Source organism: Sceloporus undulatus, chromosome 7 (assembly GCF_019175285.1).
Source record: "Sceloporus undulatus isolate JIND9_A2432 ecotype Alabama chromosome 7, SceUnd_v1.1, whole genome shotgun sequence".
NCBI classification, from domain to species: Eukaryota; Metazoa; Chordata; class Lepidosauria; order Squamata; family Phrynosomatidae; genus Sceloporus; species Sceloporus undulatus.
Window position 1 is genome coordinate 11,890,497 of NC_056528.1, and position 20,672 is coordinate 11,911,168.

Consider the following 20,672-nt stretch of genomic DNA (forward strand, 5'->3'; position numbering starts at 1 on the left):
TGTAATCATCTGAAGGCTGGAAGATGCAGTGATCTTATTTTCTGCTCCTCCAGAGACCAGGGAGCTGATCAAATGGAGAACATCCTTGTCCTGTCCTTCCCATGCAGTTGCGGAAAGGGCTTTCAGATGACATAGCACTGATCTGGACATTGTCCTGTTCAGAAATAACAAATGGCACCGATCGCGTGGAAGGATTTCATATGACACCATGCTGATCTTGTCATTGTCCCATCAGTGAGCTGGAATTATCCCGTCCTTGCCCAGTGCTAGGGAATCCTGGGAATTGTAGTTTCTTGTGGTACCAGGGCTCTCTGATTAAATATCTCACAAAACTACACATCCTAGAATTCCATAGCAGTGGTCCATGGCCTTTAAAGCAGTGTCAAATTGCATTCATTCTCCAGTGCAGATGCCACTACAGAGAAAAAAAGAGAAGGAAGCAAAAGAGAAGGGGAAAACATCATTTTGGGTGTGTTTTTCTTGCAATAAAATGGCGTTTTCTTCACAGAAAATATTATTTTCTCTTCTGAAAACATCATTCTTCTGGAGAAAATTCAGATGAGGTTTCCTATTGCCTTCCTCTGCGGCTCAAAGGTTTCTATGGCTGACAGAGGGTTGGCACCCTGCTTTCCTGGGTCCCTAGTCCAAAGATCAGGAGGACACAGAGGGAGCGACAGAGGTCTTGCCATGTGCCTTCAACCCAAAGAGATTTGTCTTATGCACCTAGACATGGATTTTACAAAAAGGAAGAAAAAGCAAGCAAGAATCAGTTTGAAATTTGGTCATTTAATAAAATTTTGCTCTTCTTAAAGTCATACTAAACATAGTTGGTACAAGAATCAGTTTGGAGTGAGTGAATGAGAGAGAGAGAGAGAGAAAGTTGCGTGTAACAGAAAAAGAGAGGAAGAAGAAAGGATTAATTGAACGTGGCGTTTTCGTCCCTCCACCCCGTGCGCCAGTAGCAACGTTGGTGCAAACAATGCTGTGTCACTGGTATCCCAAAAGTGGGACATCTGGGACAAAGAGGGGTCTATCAAAGCTAAGAGGGATGCTCAGGATCGGTGCGCAACTGAGCATGTGTGCACTTGCTCACTCCCCACCATCCTGGATTAATAGGAGCCACAAGTCAAGATCCCACATGGCTTCAGAGTAGCAAAACTACCAGCTAAGCTTCCATTACACAAGGGTCAATGATCAGTGCGCATGGCTGACCACCACCCATGGTGCAATTGCAATGCCCAATGCACAAAGAGACAATGCACATTCACACACTGCTTTACTTTAATGCACTAATGGCCACACAACAGTCCCTCCTGCGCAACTCCACTAAACACCACCGTCAGCTGAATACAACTCTTCCCAAAGACACACTCCACATGCACACATTGCATCTTCACTCCCATGCGCTTTGGGGCTACAGAGATGGACTCGCCAGCTGCGAGTTCAAGTCCCATACTCTCCCATATTTGGAATTGTAATTATTTGAAAGCCATTTTGTTTCATGGAGGGAGTTTAACATTTGGGAGCACTTTGCAAAATTCAAAGCAAAGAGGGATCAGAAGAGAGGAAGCCGCCTTTCACAGAGTCAGGCTTCTGGAGGTCCATCTGGACCATTATGGCCAAGATGTGGGTCTCCATACAAGCTCTTAACTATGATGAGCTTCTGAAACAAGATCATGGAAAGTATATGGTTCAACAAACTGGGGAAGTGGGTGGAGGGGGAAACACCCGTGGATTTATGCACATAAGAAGCACATTGGTGTCCCAATGCTTCCTTTGCTAGGAGCTCCATTGCTGGGTTGAAGCTGGAAGTGAGGAGAAGGAAGGAGAATGCAAAAGAAGAGAAGTCAGATTAGAGACCAGAGTCAACCCTCCGACTGTTTCTTCCTCCATTCCCCAATTCCTCCATTCCCCAATTCCCATATCTTCCCAGCCAAGTGAAATGCAGGACCGGCAAGAAGAGGCTGCAGCCATGGGAAGCCGAAGCGTGGGAAGGAACGGCACCCAGGATCCGGAAAACGGGTTTATTTTCCAAGATGACTTTGTGAATCTTTTTGCAGGCAGGGATGGAGTTAACAGTCAGGAGTCCAGACATGCTGCTGCTGCCATCATTGGGGTGGCAGTGGATGATGGGCTTGCTCTCTCCGGAGGAAGAGCAGGGTCTGCTGCGCTTTGGGGCATCTTCCTAGAGGCAGAGACAAGTCTGTGGAAAGCTCTCGGACGGAGGTCACGGGTGCAATTTGGGGGGCGGTGGGTGCAGCGAGGAGTCGTCAAAAAGCGGGTTCCTGACTTCCATTTCGCCAGTCTGCAGGAAGGGAGGAAGACGGGTGAGAAGGGCGATTTGTAAAATTAATTGTATCTACTAAAATATTCATTACTTTGCCCATATAACGCAAATGCTCAGGGCAGTGTGCAAATTACGCACCGATGCTAAGTTAGTCATTGGCTCGAGTTATTACCATTAGCAGTAGCAATAATAATGGCAGAGAGAGGGAAAACACAATGAAATGCTGAAAACTGCGCAGAGAGATTGAGCACTTCTGGGACACTGGGAACAACGGTCGTTCCAAAACGTTTGGGGCCAAGACATGATACAACACACACTCCATAGAGTTGGAAGGGACCCCCAATGGTCATCCAGTCCCCTTCCTCCACGCAAGAAGACACAAAGCCCTCCCAACAGATGACCATCCAGACTCTGCTTAAAGGATTCCAACGAAGGCGGCTCCATTGCCCTCCAAGGCAACGTCTTCTACTCTCAAACAGTTGTTACCATCTGGAAGTCCTTCCTAATGTTTGGATGATATGGAGATACTTACGGGAGCCAAGCCGGGACACTCATACACCGTGAAGTCTCCGTCCTCATTCTCTTCATCTGAGGATGCAGATTCAGGGACTTTGGCCTCTTCTTTATGCCTACGGATCAGGACCAAGGAGGAGAGAGTTTGGACACCAAAAAGATGAAGGTTATGGAGGGAGATGGATCATGTCTTCCATCTCTCCCCAACTGGGAACGGCCGAGGTGCTTCCTTCCTACACAACTAGTCCTTGCGGAAAGCGGAGGAACCGCTTCACACCAAGAGCCACATTTGATTCCAGAGAGGTCCTCAAAGGCAAAAGCCAGAACACTTTGGGTTGCCTTGGGCTCCATATTGGGAGAAAGGTAGGGCAGTCAATAACTGAATGAAGGGATTTTGCTGTGTGCCTACAAATGGTTCCTGACCTATTGCAACCCTATGGGGTCTCCTTGGCCAGATCTACTATTTGGAGGAGGTCTTCCCTAGCCTTTTTCGGGAAATAGGAGTATGTGACTTGTTTAAGGTCACTCTCAATGGCTTTCCATGGAGTCTCCTGGAGTCCTAGTCTAACCACTCAAGACCATTATACCATATTGACCCCCATATTATGTGTCCAGCATAGAGTGACCCTCGCCTAAGCTCCTCTTGGCAAGATTTAGTGCTCAGAAGGGGTTGACCATTGGCTTCCTCTGGGGCCGAGAAAGTGGGGCTTGCCATAAGTCAATGAAAGGGTTTCCAGAAGTGAATGGGGATTTGAACTCTGGTCTCCCAGAATCCTAGTTCAACACAAACACCATGACACCCCAATGGCTCTCAATGAAATCTGCTAGTATTTTTTGGCACCTCCAAAAATACTAGTATATTTTTAGCTTTAAGCACCATGTTCTAGTTGTGCGTATTTTGGTTGCAATCATGTAGGAAAGGGAAAAGCAGAGAAATACACAACACACAAACACACACAGCAGAGCTACTCACTTCTCAATAGAGAGCATCTGTTGCTTTTGGTGTTGATAGTGGTACATCTGAGCGCTCTGTGCCAACTTTTTATCGCCGGGCTTAAAGACAAGAGAGAGACAAAAAATAATTGCATGATAGGAATTAATAGCATGCCAAACTCAGAAGCCAAGAACGGACAACATAATCGCAACCTTAACTCTTCAGTTTCCAAGCAAAACAAGCAAGGTGTCCTACCGAGATTTTGTCGTAGGACGGAGGACCGGGGAGACTGTGAGCCGGGTAGTCCACTTTCTGAGCAAGCTGGATCTCCTTCTGAAGCCTTCAAGAAACACATAGACAAAAATTAAAAGGTGCCCTGGATCATGCTCCGAGTGGATTTAACCCACCCTTGTTTGCCTGAGAAATGAATGACGGGTTGTTTGTTCTTTACTCTTTATTTATTACAATTATATCCCAACCTTTCGCCCAAAATGGGGGAAACTTTGGAGAGCAGGACTGGATGGAACGGCCAAAGCAAAGCAGCTTTCTCTGCAACAGATCCAGTATCCACTCCCCAAGTTTTTGAGAGTTGATCTGACTCTTGACAAGAGTCATTAGCTTTCTCTGGTTCCCAAATCTTCACCAGAGCCTTGCACATGCTTGTGCAAAATGCCTCCGCGTGGGTTTACCTGCACCAGCAAACGGCTGCCACCACGAGAGCTGCGATTCCTGCAGCCGTGCAAACCACGATCATCCCTGCAAGAAAGAGAAGGAGAAAGGAAGTAAAGGATGCCTTTCTGGATCCCCTCAGATGGAGCTACAGTGCTTAAAAGTGGTGTCAAATTGCATTATTTCTACACTGTAGAACAATGGTTCCCAAACTTTGGTCCTCCAAATGTTTTGGACTTCAGCTCCCAGAAAGCACATCCAATTTGACCAACAGCCATAAATCCTGGGAGCTGAAGTCCAAAACATCTGGAGGACCAAGGTTTGGGCACCGTTGGTGCAGACGCACCCTAAAAGTTGAGTATATTTAACTAAGTAGTGTCTCCTGGTCCGCCCCAGTCTTGCCTTAATGGAAGCCCATCTTCACCAGTCGAGAATTTCTCTCTGGTCATCCAAGATGGATATAAAATCATGTTTTTCGGACCTTACCGAGTATGAGAGCATCGTTTGAAGACATGCGCGGCGACTCCATTGGGGAACTTTCAACCCCTCCGGAGGGAGAGCGAGGGGTCACGTCCGCTGGGCTATTCTGTCTGGACCCTGATTTCGGCACGCCGACCCTGGAGTGCAGACTTGTAGGGGCTGCAGTGTCTGTGAAATGCAAATACAACCGTAAGAGAGATGGAAAAGAGAAGGAAAGGAAAGATGGAGACAAGCAGAGCAGATGCCAGATTTGCACAAAAGCCAGGTAAGGTAGATTGCTCATGGCTAGGGATGATGGGCATAGAGCATTGGCCATTGTGCATCAGGATATAACACATCCCAATGCACAACAGATGCCTATACTTTGTATGCAATATCACAGCAGTCGCTTGGCAAATATGGATATTGCAAACTCAAGGCCCAAGCAAAATGTCAGCCCCTGTTAATACAATTGAAAAGGATAGCTTCCCTTTCTGTTGGAATAATGCACTTTTGGGAGGGAGACACTGCAAAGGAAGCTCCAGATCTTAATACAGCATGGCACCCACCTAACCCTACATGAATGCACTCCCTTCCTTCCAAAAACAGGGCCTCAAAACCCATTGAAAATCCCAGCGAACATCCATTTTTGCAACTCAGGCTTACCATTCTGGCGCAGTCGCGGCTGGCTGGCATCCTCCTGTCTGGAGAGCGCATCCGCAACCAAATCAATTTCTTCATCTAAGTTGGGAAAAGCAGTTCGACCTAAAGTATAAAAGTACAAAAACATGTTTGAAAATGGCACAAGTGCAACCCAGGTTTAATGGATTATGAGGACCAGAAAGCTAGATCTCCCAAGTACCAACCCAATGCTCTCACTTCTTAACCGGTGGCTCACCTTCCAGGTTGCACTTCCCCCAAATAATCCACATTTGCACACATTTGCATCTGGATTTAGGAACATCCCTGCAGCCTGAACAATCTTTTGAAAGTGAATATTTCATGACCCTGCGGGGTTTTCTTGGTGTTTTATTGCCCAGGACATGAAAACGGTCTTTAATAATGCAAGACCTTGCGCGGAGTAAAGAATATGCGCCAGGCAGCTTTTCACAACGAACGCTCCTACGTTGCAAAATAAAACAGCTCTCTCCCTCTTCTCTTAAAACAATAAAGGATGGACGAACGAATCCAAGAGGTATGCATTAAAGTGTCACTCTCTCAGTCCTTTTGGGGATATTTCAAAATCCCAGATTAAGGAAGACTCAACCTGTAGTATTAATGATCTAAGCCACCCTTTTTCCCCCCTGAAAGCAGCTTACAGAAGAATTTTTAAAACATGGCATTAATGCACAAGATGCAAAAGTTAAAACCAGCCTCCCTGAATTGTCCAGCTGGATCCGGGTTTCTGGGAAGGAAGAGACACCAGCCATTCCCAGTGTCCATTCCTTGGGTCAGAGGCCAAACAGCTGGACGCATCTCCAGGGCGTGGGAGCCAAATGCCTCCATCGCTTTGGAAGCCGCAAGGGGCAGATAATCTCTCAACGGCTGAAATGCAAACGCCAATCCCTTCCACAACTCCGCTCTTATGTAATCTCCCATCTGGTGTTAAAAAGACTTCTTCACTTTGCAGAAAGCAGTGGCGATGATGGTGGGGTTTTGCAAGAAACACTTTGCAAAGCCACTAACCCACCCCCCACTTTTAGCAAAACGGGGGACACTTTTAATGCTAGATGGGAGGTTGCATGCAGTTCCCATCCGGCTATTTGTGAAGAGCTTCCCTCCCCATTCCTTCAAAAAGGCTGCTAAAAAGTTAAAGTACTAAAGCAAAATGTTTACCTTTACCTTTGACATTGGGACTTTGGCTGGGGTTTGATTCCAAGACCCCCATAGATAGCAAAGTCCATGGCTGCTCAAATCCCATCAAATACAATGGATAGTAAAAATGGTGACCCTTAGGTAAAATGGCAAAATCATGCTTTGCTTTTTGGAATTTACATATTCTTGGAATATTATCAATCCCTGGATGATTGAATCTATGGCTAAAGAGTCCATGGATACGGACCAATGACTGTCATTTAAAATGGAAGCTGCTCAGACTCCCAAACTGAGTAAAAGGTGGGATAGGGATACTAATAATGATAATGATAATGATAATAATAATAATAATAACAACAACAACAACTTGGCCAGAGGTAACCAAAAATTACCTGCTGCTTGTCTTCCTCATTTTCATGTTAAAATATGCCAGGGAAAGAAGATGCCATAAGATGCTTTGATATTGATCAGCCAAACCGCTTGCAAGGTCTATTCCAGTGATGCAATTCTTATGGTGTCTGCTGCTTTTGCCAACTTTTTTGGGGCAAGCGGTCTATATAACTATTAGAAAGGGATAAAACGAACCCGTACCGCCAGCTGTCCGCGTCTTGGGAATGCATCTGCCTTCTCCATCTTCCAGGAACTGAGGGAGGCAAGGGCCGCAGGCGCGTGATCCGGGGGGGCAGAACTCTCTCCGCTGCAAAGTGCAATCCAAGCTCCGGGGGCAGGAATCTGTCCAAAGACACACAAAGGAAGGAAAACATTACAAATGGATCAGATCGTTATATTGTTTTCACATGCAAAAATCCAAAGGGTCCTTTCCATTGCTGCAAGATCACCGGAGCCCAAGGACACTTGGTTCAAGGACCCAGCTTCATTGGAAGTGGAGCGTGTCCAAAATGGTGGAAGGTCTGGAAACCATGAAGCTCTATGAGGAGAGACTTTGGGACCTTGGTATGTTTAGCCTGGAAAAGAGACTGTTAACAGGTGATATGATAGCCCTGTTTAAGTGTTTGAAGGGATGTTATATTGAGGACGGAGCAAGCTTGTTTTCTGCTGCTCCAGAGAATAGGACACAATGGAGCAATGGATGCAAGCTCCAGGAAAACAGATTCCATCTCAAGATTAGGAAGAGCTTCCTGACAGTAAGAACTATTTGTGGATGGAAAACACTGCCCTGGAGTGCAATGGACTCTCTTTCCTTGGAGGTCTTTAAACAGAGGCTGGATGATGGGCATCTTTTGGGGATGCTTTGAAGGAGAGTTCCTGCATGGTGGAAGGAGGTTGGATCAAAAGGTCCTTTTTGGGGTCTCTTCCACCTCTATGACTCTATGATTGAGGTGAAGAACAACAATGAGCAACCTTAAAACACATTAATTAAAAACCTTGCAACAGTTTAAAAGGGACAAATAAGACTTGCAGGAAAACAGCAGAGGCGGCTTTAATGACGGCTGGAGAGAAAGGCAATAGCAACAGCCGTTTCCACCCACGACGGACACAGGAGCCGCACCAAATAAACACCGTAATTGGATTTCCGGCATCGGTGCCTTCAAACAGAGAGATAATAATCCGTCCGCAGAGCAAGCCGAGAGCCATCCGCACAACCAAGTCTTCCAAAGCCACACTGTTTCTCAATCCTATTTGCAATTCAAGATTTAATTTGTGCAAAATTCACATTAAGGTGTCTTTTTCCCCTTGCAGAAATATTATTTCCAGTGCAAAAAAAGGAGGCTGTTTCCTGCAAAGAAATGGTTGCTTTCTATGCAAAACAATCCCATGCAAAACAATTCCACAAATATACACTTTCTGTGACTGGAAATAATGTTTCCTAATTAGAAAAGACTGTTTTTGGTGCAAAGCAACCGCAAGCGAATTTTGCACAGAGGAAAGTAAGCCCCGAATTGCAAAGATTCGCATCATATCGGGATCGACTGGATCAATTTGTTTTTGTTGCATGCATTCAAGTTAAATCCGACTTATGGCAACATTCTCATTGGGTCTGGCTTTCGCAGTGGCGCACTTTTCACAGTCTGGGTCAGGGTCTGGCTTTTCCACTTTGGTAATTTTTTTGGAAAGGGGACCCTTGGGGTCTTCCCCATTTCTTCTTATCCTTGAGCCCCAGTCCTTTTTCTCTTGCAGAGAGAGGGGTCTCCCATTGCACCTTCCTGGCCCTATTAGCCCTGCTTTAGGGGATAATGTAGCATTTAATGTGCAATGTGCCATAAATGTTCAGCCGGCCGGTGCCTCCCACTTCTGTCCCTGGGCTGCTTTTGCAGATGGTTTTCCTTCGCCAGCCAGCCCTGACTCACTTCCTTTCCTCTTCCTTTCTCCCCTTCCTTCCCTGATTTTCCTGTTTTGGGTCCTCCGAGGTCCAATGTTCTCTTGGAGGGGCGTTTGGCGTTTCATTCCCCGGCCTTTCGCTACTAATTGCAATTTGGATTTTGCAAAGGCAATTAATTCCCTTCCTAGCAAAGCCATCTCTGGCATGAATTTGAGTTGGGGATGGAAAGGAAGCGTGCCCTGGAGACCTTGCTTGGCCTATGGAGCTCATGAGAGCCAGCCAAGGATCTCTACTTGCTGCTGGTCTTCTCCTGGTTTTATTAGGCATGGTCTCTTTATCGCTTGCAGTCAATATCTGAATTTCTATGGTTTTGTCTCTGCCCAGAAAAGTGATGTTTTTTTTAAAATCATTGGATAATTGCTTATTTCGCCCCGTTTTGCAGGCGCTCCGTGTCACGCTTCCTCAACCAAGAAGGGACTTTTGCAGTGAATGGAGAGGCTGATCTGCCTAATTGCCGTTCCAATAAGCTTTGCGAGGGCCATCTGTGCATCAATCCTAATGTCACAACAGAGACCACTCCTTCACGAAGCCATTAAGCCTCCGTCCGTTTTGCGAGTGATTAGTAGCGCCACCGGGAACCAAAGAGACCTTATTTATGGGCCTCTTCAGGCTTTGCAATGGCAAAGGAGCCCTTTTTTCAAAAATGTCCTTGCAAATGGGATTTGGGCCAACTTTGGGAAATGCATGTATTTCCTTCCTGCTATTAGTCAAGCTAGGCATAGACTGTGAGAGAAGCGGATATTCCTGGTCTGGAGGAACATGAGGAAGCTAGTTTTATTTCAGCAATGAAATGGCTGTTTGGAAAATCAGCCATAGATTCACCCTGGAGGACCCACAAATGCACAGAGAAGTGTCCTCTCTAGGAATCTCTACATCCTCCAGCATGACTCTATGGTCAGCCTCTGCCAAACACTGACCACAGAGTTGTGCTAGAGCTTCCAAGAGAGAACATTTCTCTAGGCATAGGTAGGTCCTCCAGTGTGACTCTATGGCTAATTTTTGATTGAATATTGACCATAGAGTCATGCCAGAGGACCTAGAGATTCCTAGAGACAACACTTCTCTAGGCACATGTAGGTCCTCCAGTGTGACTCTATGGCTAATTTTCAGCTGACATTTGACCATGGAGTTGCACCGAAGAATAAGCTCCAAACCCAAACAGGTGAAAACGACATACAAGAAGAACAGGCTGGATTTTAGCCTGGAAGGAGCACAACATTTTTAGGCTCCTGCATTTGATCCAAAAATGCCCGATGTAACCAAGGCTCAGCTTATAACTCTGGATTTGACTTCATCAACCAATGATGCTTTGGGTTTTCTTGTCTTCTCTATCCCAGCTTCCTCCTCCTCCTCTCTTTTTGCACAGGTGTGCATACACACACGCACAAAGGTGGAGAAACCTGGGTCCCAGAAAATGCCCAGCACACCTTTTGCCAAACCGAACTGACCAGTGGCAAATGCAGAGGAATGGGAAGGTGGCCCAGAGGAGAGGAGGGCATGCGCCACGTCAGCCGTGCCACGTCAGAAAGGCACTCCGTGGGGGAGCCAAAGGGAAAAGCCAAGCCAACCCAAACCTCTGCAGCCCTGCCAGCGCCAGCCTTGCAAACAAACCAGACAAAGCCGTCTATCGCCCTTTTGAAATAAAACACACATATACAGGTAATTTGAAAATAAACAGGACTTGGAAGACGTTTGCTTTGGATCCCAGAAGAATACAGTTAATCACTATACACACACACACACGTATACAGTGGGCCCTACACACTCGCTGGGTTTAGGGGCTCAGGACCCCAATAAAAGTGGGGAAATAAGGCACTACTATGGCTTTTTTCAGCCTCTCTAGGAATCTCTGGCCCAACTCTATGGTCAACATCTGTGGGAATTTGACGAACAAATCATTACCAAGCTCTAAAGTGTTTGCAAACTATAGGAACATTTACATATAATGCACTCTTGGAAAACAAAACCCGGCCCAATATATATACTGTATGGCCGTTTTTTACAAGAGTACTATATACATATGTATGTGTATGTATTGCATAGAGAGAGAGCATGCAATATATACACACACATGCACACGCACACACATACACACACATATATATACTGCACTCTTGTAAAACAAATCTGCCCAAAGCACCAGCCTTGTTGAGCATAAGACTCTCCACCAAGACACTGGGAATAAAAGGAAAAGCAGATAACATTGAATTTCCACAAACACACACTGCCTTTGAACACTAAGCGTTCCTTTTTCCTCAGGTTCAGAGAGAGCATCTGGTTTAAATCCCATGTTTTCCAGGGATCCATGGCCATTCATTGGGGCCTTGGCCAAATCTGTCCCACAATCTGGGCAAACAGGAGCCAAGGGCCTCTTGCAAAAAGTGATTTAAGGTATTTTGCAAAGGAATCCTTCCAGAGGAGACGGTTGAGAATCCTGACACCTGTCCAGTTATGGGCAAACTGTAACTCCCAGCATACCTTGCCCTTGGCAACACTGGCCAGGGGATGCAGGGAGCTGCAGTACAACACTATGGGGAGGGTTGCAGGATTCCCACCCACGACTTAATGGGAAGGTGAGCTGAGCACGGCTGCAAAGCGGCAACAGTCATGGTGACCTGCGCCGGTGTTTGTTTTTGCATTGGAAATCAGAATTGTGGATAAAGTTAAGGGTGTGGGTATGTTTATTCAGTTACTGGCCTGCAATCTGGCCAGAGCCTGAAAGAATGACAGGGTTTTTGGACTGCAACTCCCATGTTGGTTGGAGGATTCTGGGAGCTGTTCTCCTTGGTTTCGGAAAGGTTTTCACTTAAGTCTCCAAAATCACTGTGCAACTGCTGCTGTTTGTTGTTGTTGTTGTGTGGGCAGTGTCTATTTGTTGCATGACGCAAATGCTGCTCTGCTCAGATTGATCTGTATCTTGGGTTTTATAAAATGATTTAAGATATGTAGATGATGCTCAGGAAGGAGAACAACAAGGACACACACTTTACACTAAAACCACCACCACCAGAGATTAGAAAAGTTCCTTTTTTGGGACTACAATAAGCATATATACATATATGGAGTTTTCTTTCCCTACACTTTGGAAATATATATATATATTTCCAAACAGCAAGATGATGGGAATCCTGAGATGTTACGCACATTATGCTGCAACATCCAGCCATCACACAGTTGATAAAGAGATGGGGATGAGTCTTAAGCAAACCCTTCTTCCATTTGCTTCCCAATGGAGTGATATACTCCTCCAGAACCCAAAGGCTCCATTTTTTCCCCAATCGGTCGTAACTTTTACTCAAGAAATAAACCCGGCCAGTTTCCTTTTCCAAAGGCTGGGCGCATGGAGTGGGGCGCAGCTGGTTTCTGCCTCCTTGCATCGCCTTTGACTCAGCTGGTTCAATATTTGCACAAACCCAGCGCACCGCTTGCGAGCGAACGCATACAATGCTTGTTACACACAATATTCCCTTCTCCTTCAACGGGAATGGCTCTGCTACCCAAAACAGAGTCCATCCTCCAGGCCCTGCGAGGCAGACCCAATCTATATAAAATGGGGGTATCCTGGACCTCTTGGTGAGGGACAAGACAGAAGCCACAATCCTTGGCCACGATCCGTGAGCAATGCAAGAACAGCGGGTGCTTGCAAGGGAGGAACCCTGCCAGGGAACCAGGCCCCAGATGCTCATCTTGCCCACACATTGCGCTGTTTTCGTGTGACTCACACAATGACAAAGCCCAGTTCTCCCACACGTGGCAACAACGAAGCCCAGTCCGCCCCATTGCCACCAAACCAGCTGCCCCTCCAGCATCTGTGCCAACACCCACCTTTGGTGCCAACCGAGTAGAAAGAAAGGAGGAGGAGGAGGAGGAGGAGGAGGAGGAGGAAAAAATGCTAAAACGGGATGGATGGAAAGGGGAGAGGACCACCAAGAGCAATGGTGCAAGACAAGGATGGTGGGCATTTGGAGCCAGAGAGAGGGCCATGCTAAGGGTTGCAAAGGGGTCTAGCTTTGGACATGGCACTGCAGCAACCAAAAGGAGCAAATGTTGCTGTCACTGGATGAGTTTTCCTCTTTATGCCCAGAAGAGAGCAAGATACCTGGAGGACCCAAGTTTGGGAACTAATCGGTGAGGGTCACCTAAAACAATAGGTAGAAATAATAGGGGAATGGGATGGACAGGTGGATGGAAAGGAGGGAGAAGCCTAGGAGCCATGGTACAAGACAAGGCTGATGGGTGTTTAGAGCCAAAGAGAGGGCAGTGCCAGGGACCCATGCCTTGGGTTGCTCTCACAGAAGAAGGAGAAGGAAAGAGTGCAAGAATGGGCTATATGGATGGATGAAAAGGAGAGAGAAGACCCGGAGCAATGGCGCAAGTTAATGCCAGGGATGCATGCATGCCTTGGGTTGCCCTCATAGTGTTTGCAAAGGGGGCCTATTTTGGACATGGCAGCAACCAAGGGGAAGAATAAAGAGAGATGCACACGAGGCAAGATGCAAAGAACCCCAAACCCACAAGCTTTCTCTCTTCCTTTCCTTTTCCCAGGCTCAGGGCCCTGCCCTAGAAACCGCAGATCAGGGAAGAGGACGGCCGGATTTAGGGGATCACCCTCCTTGGCTCGGGATTAGGACTGGTTTGCAAGGTGGCAGCCATGGGAGGCCCATCTCTATAGGAAAGACAATGCTTGAGAGCCTGCTTAAAGGATTAGGCAGAAAGACTTGGCAACCCAGGCAGCTTCTAGAGAGAGAGAGAGAGAGAGAGAGAGAGAAGGAAGGGAGGAAGCTAAAAGCAGCCTCCCTTGGCACGGTTTCAGGGCGTCTGATGGACATTTTCAGTGGGATATCCATCCTGAAAGGTAAAGCATGGAAGCCTCTCCAACACATGCATCACATTAGTATAGAGGCCTAGCATCCTCCAGTTCTCTATCCACTTTTGAGCCTATCATCCCCAAATGGCTCTTTTTTTTTTTAAATCGGTTTAATATTTCTGCCCCACTTTCCTTTTAAGTATAAACCCTAAATCAGTTGACAATGAAATACACAACGCAGCAAAAGCAACAAAACAATATAACCTTTAACACTTCAAGAGCCCAAAATGTTGAAGCCCCCAGTAATAAAGAGATGTTTTGAAAGCTAGATCTTCTGGTGGGTTAAAGTGGCCTTAGCGGGGACTAGAAACCTAGATCTCCCAAGACGCAAAGCATATTATTACTGTTATTGTTATGTTTATGTTTATTATATCCTGCCTTCCTTCCAGTACAGAGACTCATTGCACCAGAATGGCTCTTTCTATTCTTTGCACACTCCCAAAGGTGCAAACCCCATTGATTTCAGTGCGGACGCTGTTCTGCTTTAAAGAGAAATGCGCCTGTCTCTGGTATAAAGAGTGGAAAAACACACTCAAGATTGTGGACTGGACGCACCAAGGTTGTTTTCCTTTTCCTGGAAGGAAAATATTAGCCTGTTTCCAAACAGCTGGGCATGTTTTCTTTGGGTCTGGCATTGCTTCCTTGTTTTTGAAGGACCAACTCTACTTCCTTGCCAGTGCAACAGAGTTTTTGTTTTGCAGGAGAGCTTTTGCAAAGACCAGGACAATGTCTGAACCACTGCCATTAAAAATGAAAACAATAATGATGAGAATACTATATGCTCTTCCCTGTTCTTGAAGCCAAGCCCTCCCTTCAGTCCATCTGCCTTGGTCCAGGCCTCGGAGGTTGAGAGGAGCTGCTGGACCTCTTACCCTTTCCCGTCACCACTCCCTTCTCCTTCTGTGTCATGTCTTTTTAGATTGTAAGCCTGAGGGCAGGGAACCGTCTAACTAAAAGGATTGCATGTACAGCGCTGTGTAAATTTACAGCGCTTCATAAATAAAGGTTAATAATAATAATAATAATACAAGCCGGTGGCGCATCAGCTGCGGACCTTTGGCCTCCGGAGCGGCGTTTTCTGGAAAAGCAGGTTTAGCAACCCTCCGAAAAAGAGAGAGATGCATCTGCCCCTGTTTCCTTCTACAGGAGGACTTTCATTTTCTCCCTCGCTACCTTTACGCAGCGCTGCCTCCAGCAATAAACGGCTCAAGACCAAACCAACAAAGGTTTTATATGGAACTCTTGAGACTAGATGCAAAGTGCCCATAAACAACCAGGACTCCTCGCAACAACCCAGTAAGGTAGGCCAGTGCTGGGCCCATATTGCGGAGAAAGAAGTGGACAGGTCCTCCAACGCAACTCTATGGTCAGCATCTGCCAGACGTTGAGCATAGACTCATGATGGAAGACCTATAAATGCCTAGAGAAGTGGTTTCTCTAGGAACCTCTAGATCCTCCAACGCAACTCTATGGTCAGCATCTGCCAGACGTTGATCACAGACTCATGCAGGAAGACCTATAAATGCCTAGAGAAGTGGTTTCCCTAGGAACTTCTAGGTCCTCCAGCACAACTCTATGGTCAACTTCTGGCAGAGTTGCGCTGGAGGACCTAGAGATTCCTAGAGAGGACATATTAATCCAAACCGCAGAAGTCAAGTCAAAAGTGGAGGGCCAGCTGTATTTCAGAACAAAAGAACTATCTCCAAGTCTTCCTTGGCTAAAAAGGCCAAGCAGGGACTTTGTCTTCCCCAACAACCCCCTTTTTCTGCTCCTGCTCCATGGAGCCTCCAACCGGGCGCATGCTGTCCTGCTCCGAGGTGAAATCTTCTAAGGCTGCCATAATAAAACCAAAAGTCTCTGCTTTTGGCCAGACATTTCCAGCAAGTGAAAGCCACCCAGCCTGCAAAGGAGGGCGTCGCGGATCAATGAACTGCATCACCCGCACAGACAACAACAACAACACAAACACACAGAGACACACAAAGGAGGCATCCCCACCTTGACCCCGCTGCCTTCTTGCAAAATGCCTGCAGGGCCAGCTTCGTCTGGAGCAGCTGCCTCTCTCCCCACAAAAATAACACAAAAGGGAATTTTCCAAGCTCTGTTGCAAAACAGCCCTAATAATAATAATAATAATAATAATAATAATAATAATAATAATGTGTGTCTGTGTGTTGTGTGCCTTCAAGTCATTTCTGACTCATGGCAAGATTTCTTCAAAGGAGGTTTGCCACGGAGGCTGAAAAAGTGACTCATGGCTGAATTCAGGAATCGAACCCTGGTTCTGAGGCACCCAAACCCCCGCCATGCCAAAAATCATCCCCAAATCTTTATACTTTGTGTTTACAACGAAGAACATTGTATTGTGTTTGTGGATGTATATCATGGATGTGTACGATTGGTTTATGGAGAGTGTGTGAATGTAGTGTGTATGTATATTGTAAGCACTACAAAACATGAAACCAAAGGTTTGTGTGTGTGTTTGTTTCCAAATCAACCTTCCCCGTTTATTGTTCTGCATGGCCACTATTTGGGATGATTCAGGAGGGAAGAACTGAAGAGGAAGGAAGGAAGGAAGGAAGGAAGGAAGGAAGGAAGGAAAAAATAAGAAAGGAAGGAAGGATGGAGGGAAGGAAGGAAGGTGGGATGGATGAAAGGATGGATAAAAGGAAGGAAGGATGAAAGAAAGGAAGGCACAATGAAAAGAAGAAAGGAAAAAAAGAAGAAAGAAGGAAAGGATGGAAGGGAGGGAGGGAGGAAGGGAGGGAGTCTGCCAGCATCATGTTCAGCCACTGGAAGAGATGATGTCATTGTTGGGGGAAAAAGAGAGATCCGGGAGAGGACTCAGGAGAGGACTTCATGGCAAGAGATCTTCATGGCAAGAGAGAATGGGAGACATGTTTTAAAAATGGAAAGCCATGAGTAAAAGCTCCAGCAAAACCAGGCAATGGGGCTGAGGAGGCCAGAAGGAGTGGAATATCAATCAATCATCATAATTCCTCTAGTGCTATGGTTATTTTATGACATCCCTCTCCATAATTCTAATAGTGATGACGTATGGGAAGAGGACGATGACGATGACAATGATGCACAGCCCTCAACAACAGAAACCCCTCCAATCCATCTCAGCACAGAACAACAACAACAACATCTTGACAAAATGCAGTTTTGGGATTAACATTGTCACATATATATCAACAGGGCTATATATATATATATATATACATATATATACACGTGTGTGTGTGTGTGTGTATATATATATATATATTCTTTCCCCTGTATGACTTTTAATGCTTTTGCCTGAGGAAGAAGCAAGTGGCGCTTGGAAAGCTTGCACATATCATGCATTTTGTTGCTCCAATCAAGGCATCCCTGTTTTGTGGATTCTGGATGTTATTGCGCCTCAATAATATTATTGATAATAACAGTTCTCTTCTCGTAATTATCTTCTTTATGTCTTTTGTGACATATACCCCTCTCAGACCATATGCTTGAAATGCATGTGCAGCTTAGAAAAGGTGCAACCTAAGTAAATTACTGTATACCAAATCATCTCCATTTTCAATACATACAATGCCCCTTCCAGTGATACACAACGTTGCTGTGGTTCGTTTCTCAAGCAGTGGCACCAAAGTTTTGCAAAAGTGCTACAAGATTTATCAAGAAGGCTATATAAAATCACAATTGCAATTAATGAGTCGCTCCATTAATTCGACAGCATGAGTTGCAATTGTGTAGATAGATCTCGCCCTCCAAAATGAAGAAGGAAATTCTGCCAAGTGCATTAATGGTGCTATATTAGTACATTATCATAAGCAATGCTTTCGTTAGATATCTATACTCTCTTTTGGAGTCTTTATTTAGACTTTGGGAAAGGATGGCAAGGAAAACAGTGGAGCTGGAAGGGCGGCTGGCCTTCCTCTGGCTTATGGCCTTCCTTTCTCTGAAGGAAAAGCAGGAAGGAGGAGGAAGGGCCCAGGTGGCATCCCTGCATTTAAATGCACAGAGGCACATCCATGTATCTCTTTTGCAAACAGGCAGAGAACCAAGGCTTGCCCTGACTGCCAGCATTGAAGAAGGGGCCCAGTTTGCATGTATGCATATGCATATACTGTACACAGAAATATATACATATATGTTGAAAGCGGGGAGAGAACCAAGAGACAGCCACGACTGCCAGCATTGAAGAAAGGGGCCAGTATACACATTTACATATACATATGTGTGTGTGTGTGTATACATAAATATACACATACATATATGACTGCCAGCATTGAAGAAGGGGCCACTTTGCATGCATGCATATGCATATATATATAAATATATACATACATGCGTGTATATGTGTGTGTACACACACCCACACCACACCACAATATATATATATAATTTTTTATATATATTTATATATATACACAGTTATATATATATGGGAGGGGGGGAGAGACCCAAGGCTTGCCCTGACTGCCAGCATCATCAAGGGCCCAGTTTGCCTATGCTCATAAATACATAGACATCTACATAGTGTCCCTGTCCTCATTCCAGGGGGGGTGTCCTACATTCCGGGGGGTCCTACATCGCAGGGGGGGCACTTAGAGGCCAGAGGGGTCTTCCCCCCCCCCAGGAGGAGGATTTTGGGGAAAGCGAAGGGGCTTCCAAAACGGAGAAGGCAACTGCAGGGGGGGGGGGAAGAGGCTAATAATGAAAAGAGGGAGGGGAAGAAATGAGAAGAAAGGAGGGTTCTTTGGGTCAGGGGCGTCCTCCATTGCAGGGGGTGGGTTGGGGCCCAGAGGGGTCTTCTCTTTCAAGAGGGAGATTTTGGGGGGAGTGAAGGGGGTCTTTAACGATGGAGAGGGGGAAGGAAGGAGGGTGGCCTGGGCCAGCCTTGTCCTACCTCGCAGGGAGGGTTGCCAGAAGGACTTACCGAAGGGGCTGGCCAGGAAGCCCGCCGCCCAAGGGGCCCGGAGGCAGAGCAGGAGGCAGCAGAGGAGAAGCAGCTCCCGAGGAGGGAGCCTCATCCTTCAGGCTCCTCCTGGGCCGAGCATCGCCACCCCACTGGAGCCGGGACTCAGGAGGAAGGAAGGCGAGGAGAAGAGGAGGAGGAGGAGGATGCAGCTGCTGCAGCAGCAGGAACAGGAGCAAGAGCAGGAGCAGCGGCCCGGGAGGGGCGGGGCTAAGGCAGCCCGGGCCGGCCAATGGCCTCGCCCCATCCAGGCCCAGGCCCCGCCCACTCCGCCCACCTGGCAGCAGGTGCGCATCATCAGCATCCCTGGAGGCCACTGCGCCTGCGCAATGAGGCATCCCTGCCCCACTCAGCCCCTGGGGGCGTCTGCACTGCAGGAATAAAGCGGTTTAGACACAGATTTATCAGGGGATGTCGTTCCAGGATAGGACCCAGGGCTTGGCACTTTCTCCAAGGTCTTAAGGCGCCCCAAAAAGCATTAGGATGTTTTTTGGGACAGAAAGATGAAGATGCCTTTAACTCGGGCTTCAGAATGTGCAAAGTATGTGCAGAGATCTCTTTTCCAAAGGTAGGCTTGGACTCCCTTGCAAGGCTGTTGTGTGGGCCCACCATTTTGAGCATCCCGGGAGATGCAGCAGAGAAGGCAGAAAGAACAGGAATAGGAGGAATGACAGCAATACGACTGCTTTTAGGTACGTAATGGCGAGACGGTCGTGATGCCACCCCCGTGGGGACACACTGTGGTTGCGCACAGATTGTGCACATTGACACTCCAAACACCCAAATGAACAGAAATAAAAAACCAGAGTCATGGCTCCATCTGGGACTTATGGGCTGAGAGAAAGTGACTGACTCCATGAATCACCTTCTGGGCTCTTCTATAGCAAAACAATGCCACCCTCTGGCCAAAAAAAGGGGGAGACATTATCTCCAGGAAAAGGAAATATAGTACAGCAGGCCCCCCAGATCCCCTGAAATAGAGATGCAGGACCCTCGTGAAAGTGGAGAAATCACACATCAAAAAACCCCACTATTCTAATTATTTTCCTCTCTGGGAATTTCTGAGTCTTCCAACATAACTCTATGGTCAATATCTGCCCAAAGTTGATCAAAGAATTGCACTGGAAGACCTACAAGTGCCTACAGAAGGGTTATCTCTATGAGTCTCTAGGTCCTCCAGGGCAATTCTATGGTCAGCATCTGCCCAAGGTTAACCATAGAGTTGTCCTGGAGGACCTTTAAATGCCTATATGAGGGTTATCTCTAGGAATCTCTAGTTCCTCCAGTACAATTCTATGGTCAACATCTGCCCAAGGTTGACCATAGAGTTTTGCTGGAGGACCTACAAATGCCTAGAGAAAGGTTCTCGGTAGGAGCCTCTAAGTCAGTGATTCTGACTTTGGTCCTCCAGGTGTTTAGGACTTCAACTCCCAGAAGCCCCAGCCATCTTGGCCAATGGTCAGGAATTCTGGGAGATGAAGTCCAAAACATCTGGAGGACTGAAGTTTGGGAATGACTGCACTAAGTCTTGCATTACAACTCTATGGTCAATGCAACTGATGTTGTTTGTTGTCGTTGCTTCCTGCCTCAATCTATTTGGTGGCTCCTTCTTGGCAGGAACCAGATTGCGGAGAGATCACTGCAGCACAAAGCAATCAATAATTCCTCCGCGATGAAAGAAAGGCCCTCGAGGCGGAGAAATAATATCCATGTGAAGTTTATTTTTAAAGCCAATCGTCACTTTTTTCTTTCCTCCTTGAAATGAGAAACCGATCAAACGCAATCCCAACATTCTTCCTTTTTGCAGAGGCGGACCATCTT

General features: G+C 46.5%; 1 protein-coding gene across 2 annotated transcripts; it reads right to left on the minus strand.

The window, feature by feature from the left end:
- Window positions 1-766: 766 nt before the first annotated feature.
- NPDC1 (neural proliferation, differentiation and control 1) lies at window positions 767-18,986 on the minus strand. 2 transcript variants are annotated; one of them, XM_042480530.1, is made up of 9 exons: window positions 18,813-18,986; window positions 7,263-7,409; window positions 5,529-5,627; window positions 4,890-5,051; window positions 4,424-4,490; window positions 3,990-4,074; window positions 3,774-3,853; window positions 2,820-2,916; window positions 767-2,305 (listed from the first exon to the last, which is right to left on the minus strand). In XM_042480530.1, exons 1-9 carry the CDS (start codon window positions 18,904-18,906, stop codon window positions 2,228-2,230), a joined length of 909 nt encoding a protein of 302 aa, XP_042336464.1. In that variant the 5' UTR covers window positions 18,907-18,986; the 3' UTR covers window positions 767-2,227. The 2 variants fall into 2 exon arrangements, with proteins under 2 accessions (XP_042336464.1, XP_042336465.1); XM_042480531.1 differs by having other exon boundaries at window positions 7,269-7,409; window positions 18,813-18,985.
- Between the last annotated feature and the right edge of the window lie 1,686 nt (window positions 18,987-20,672).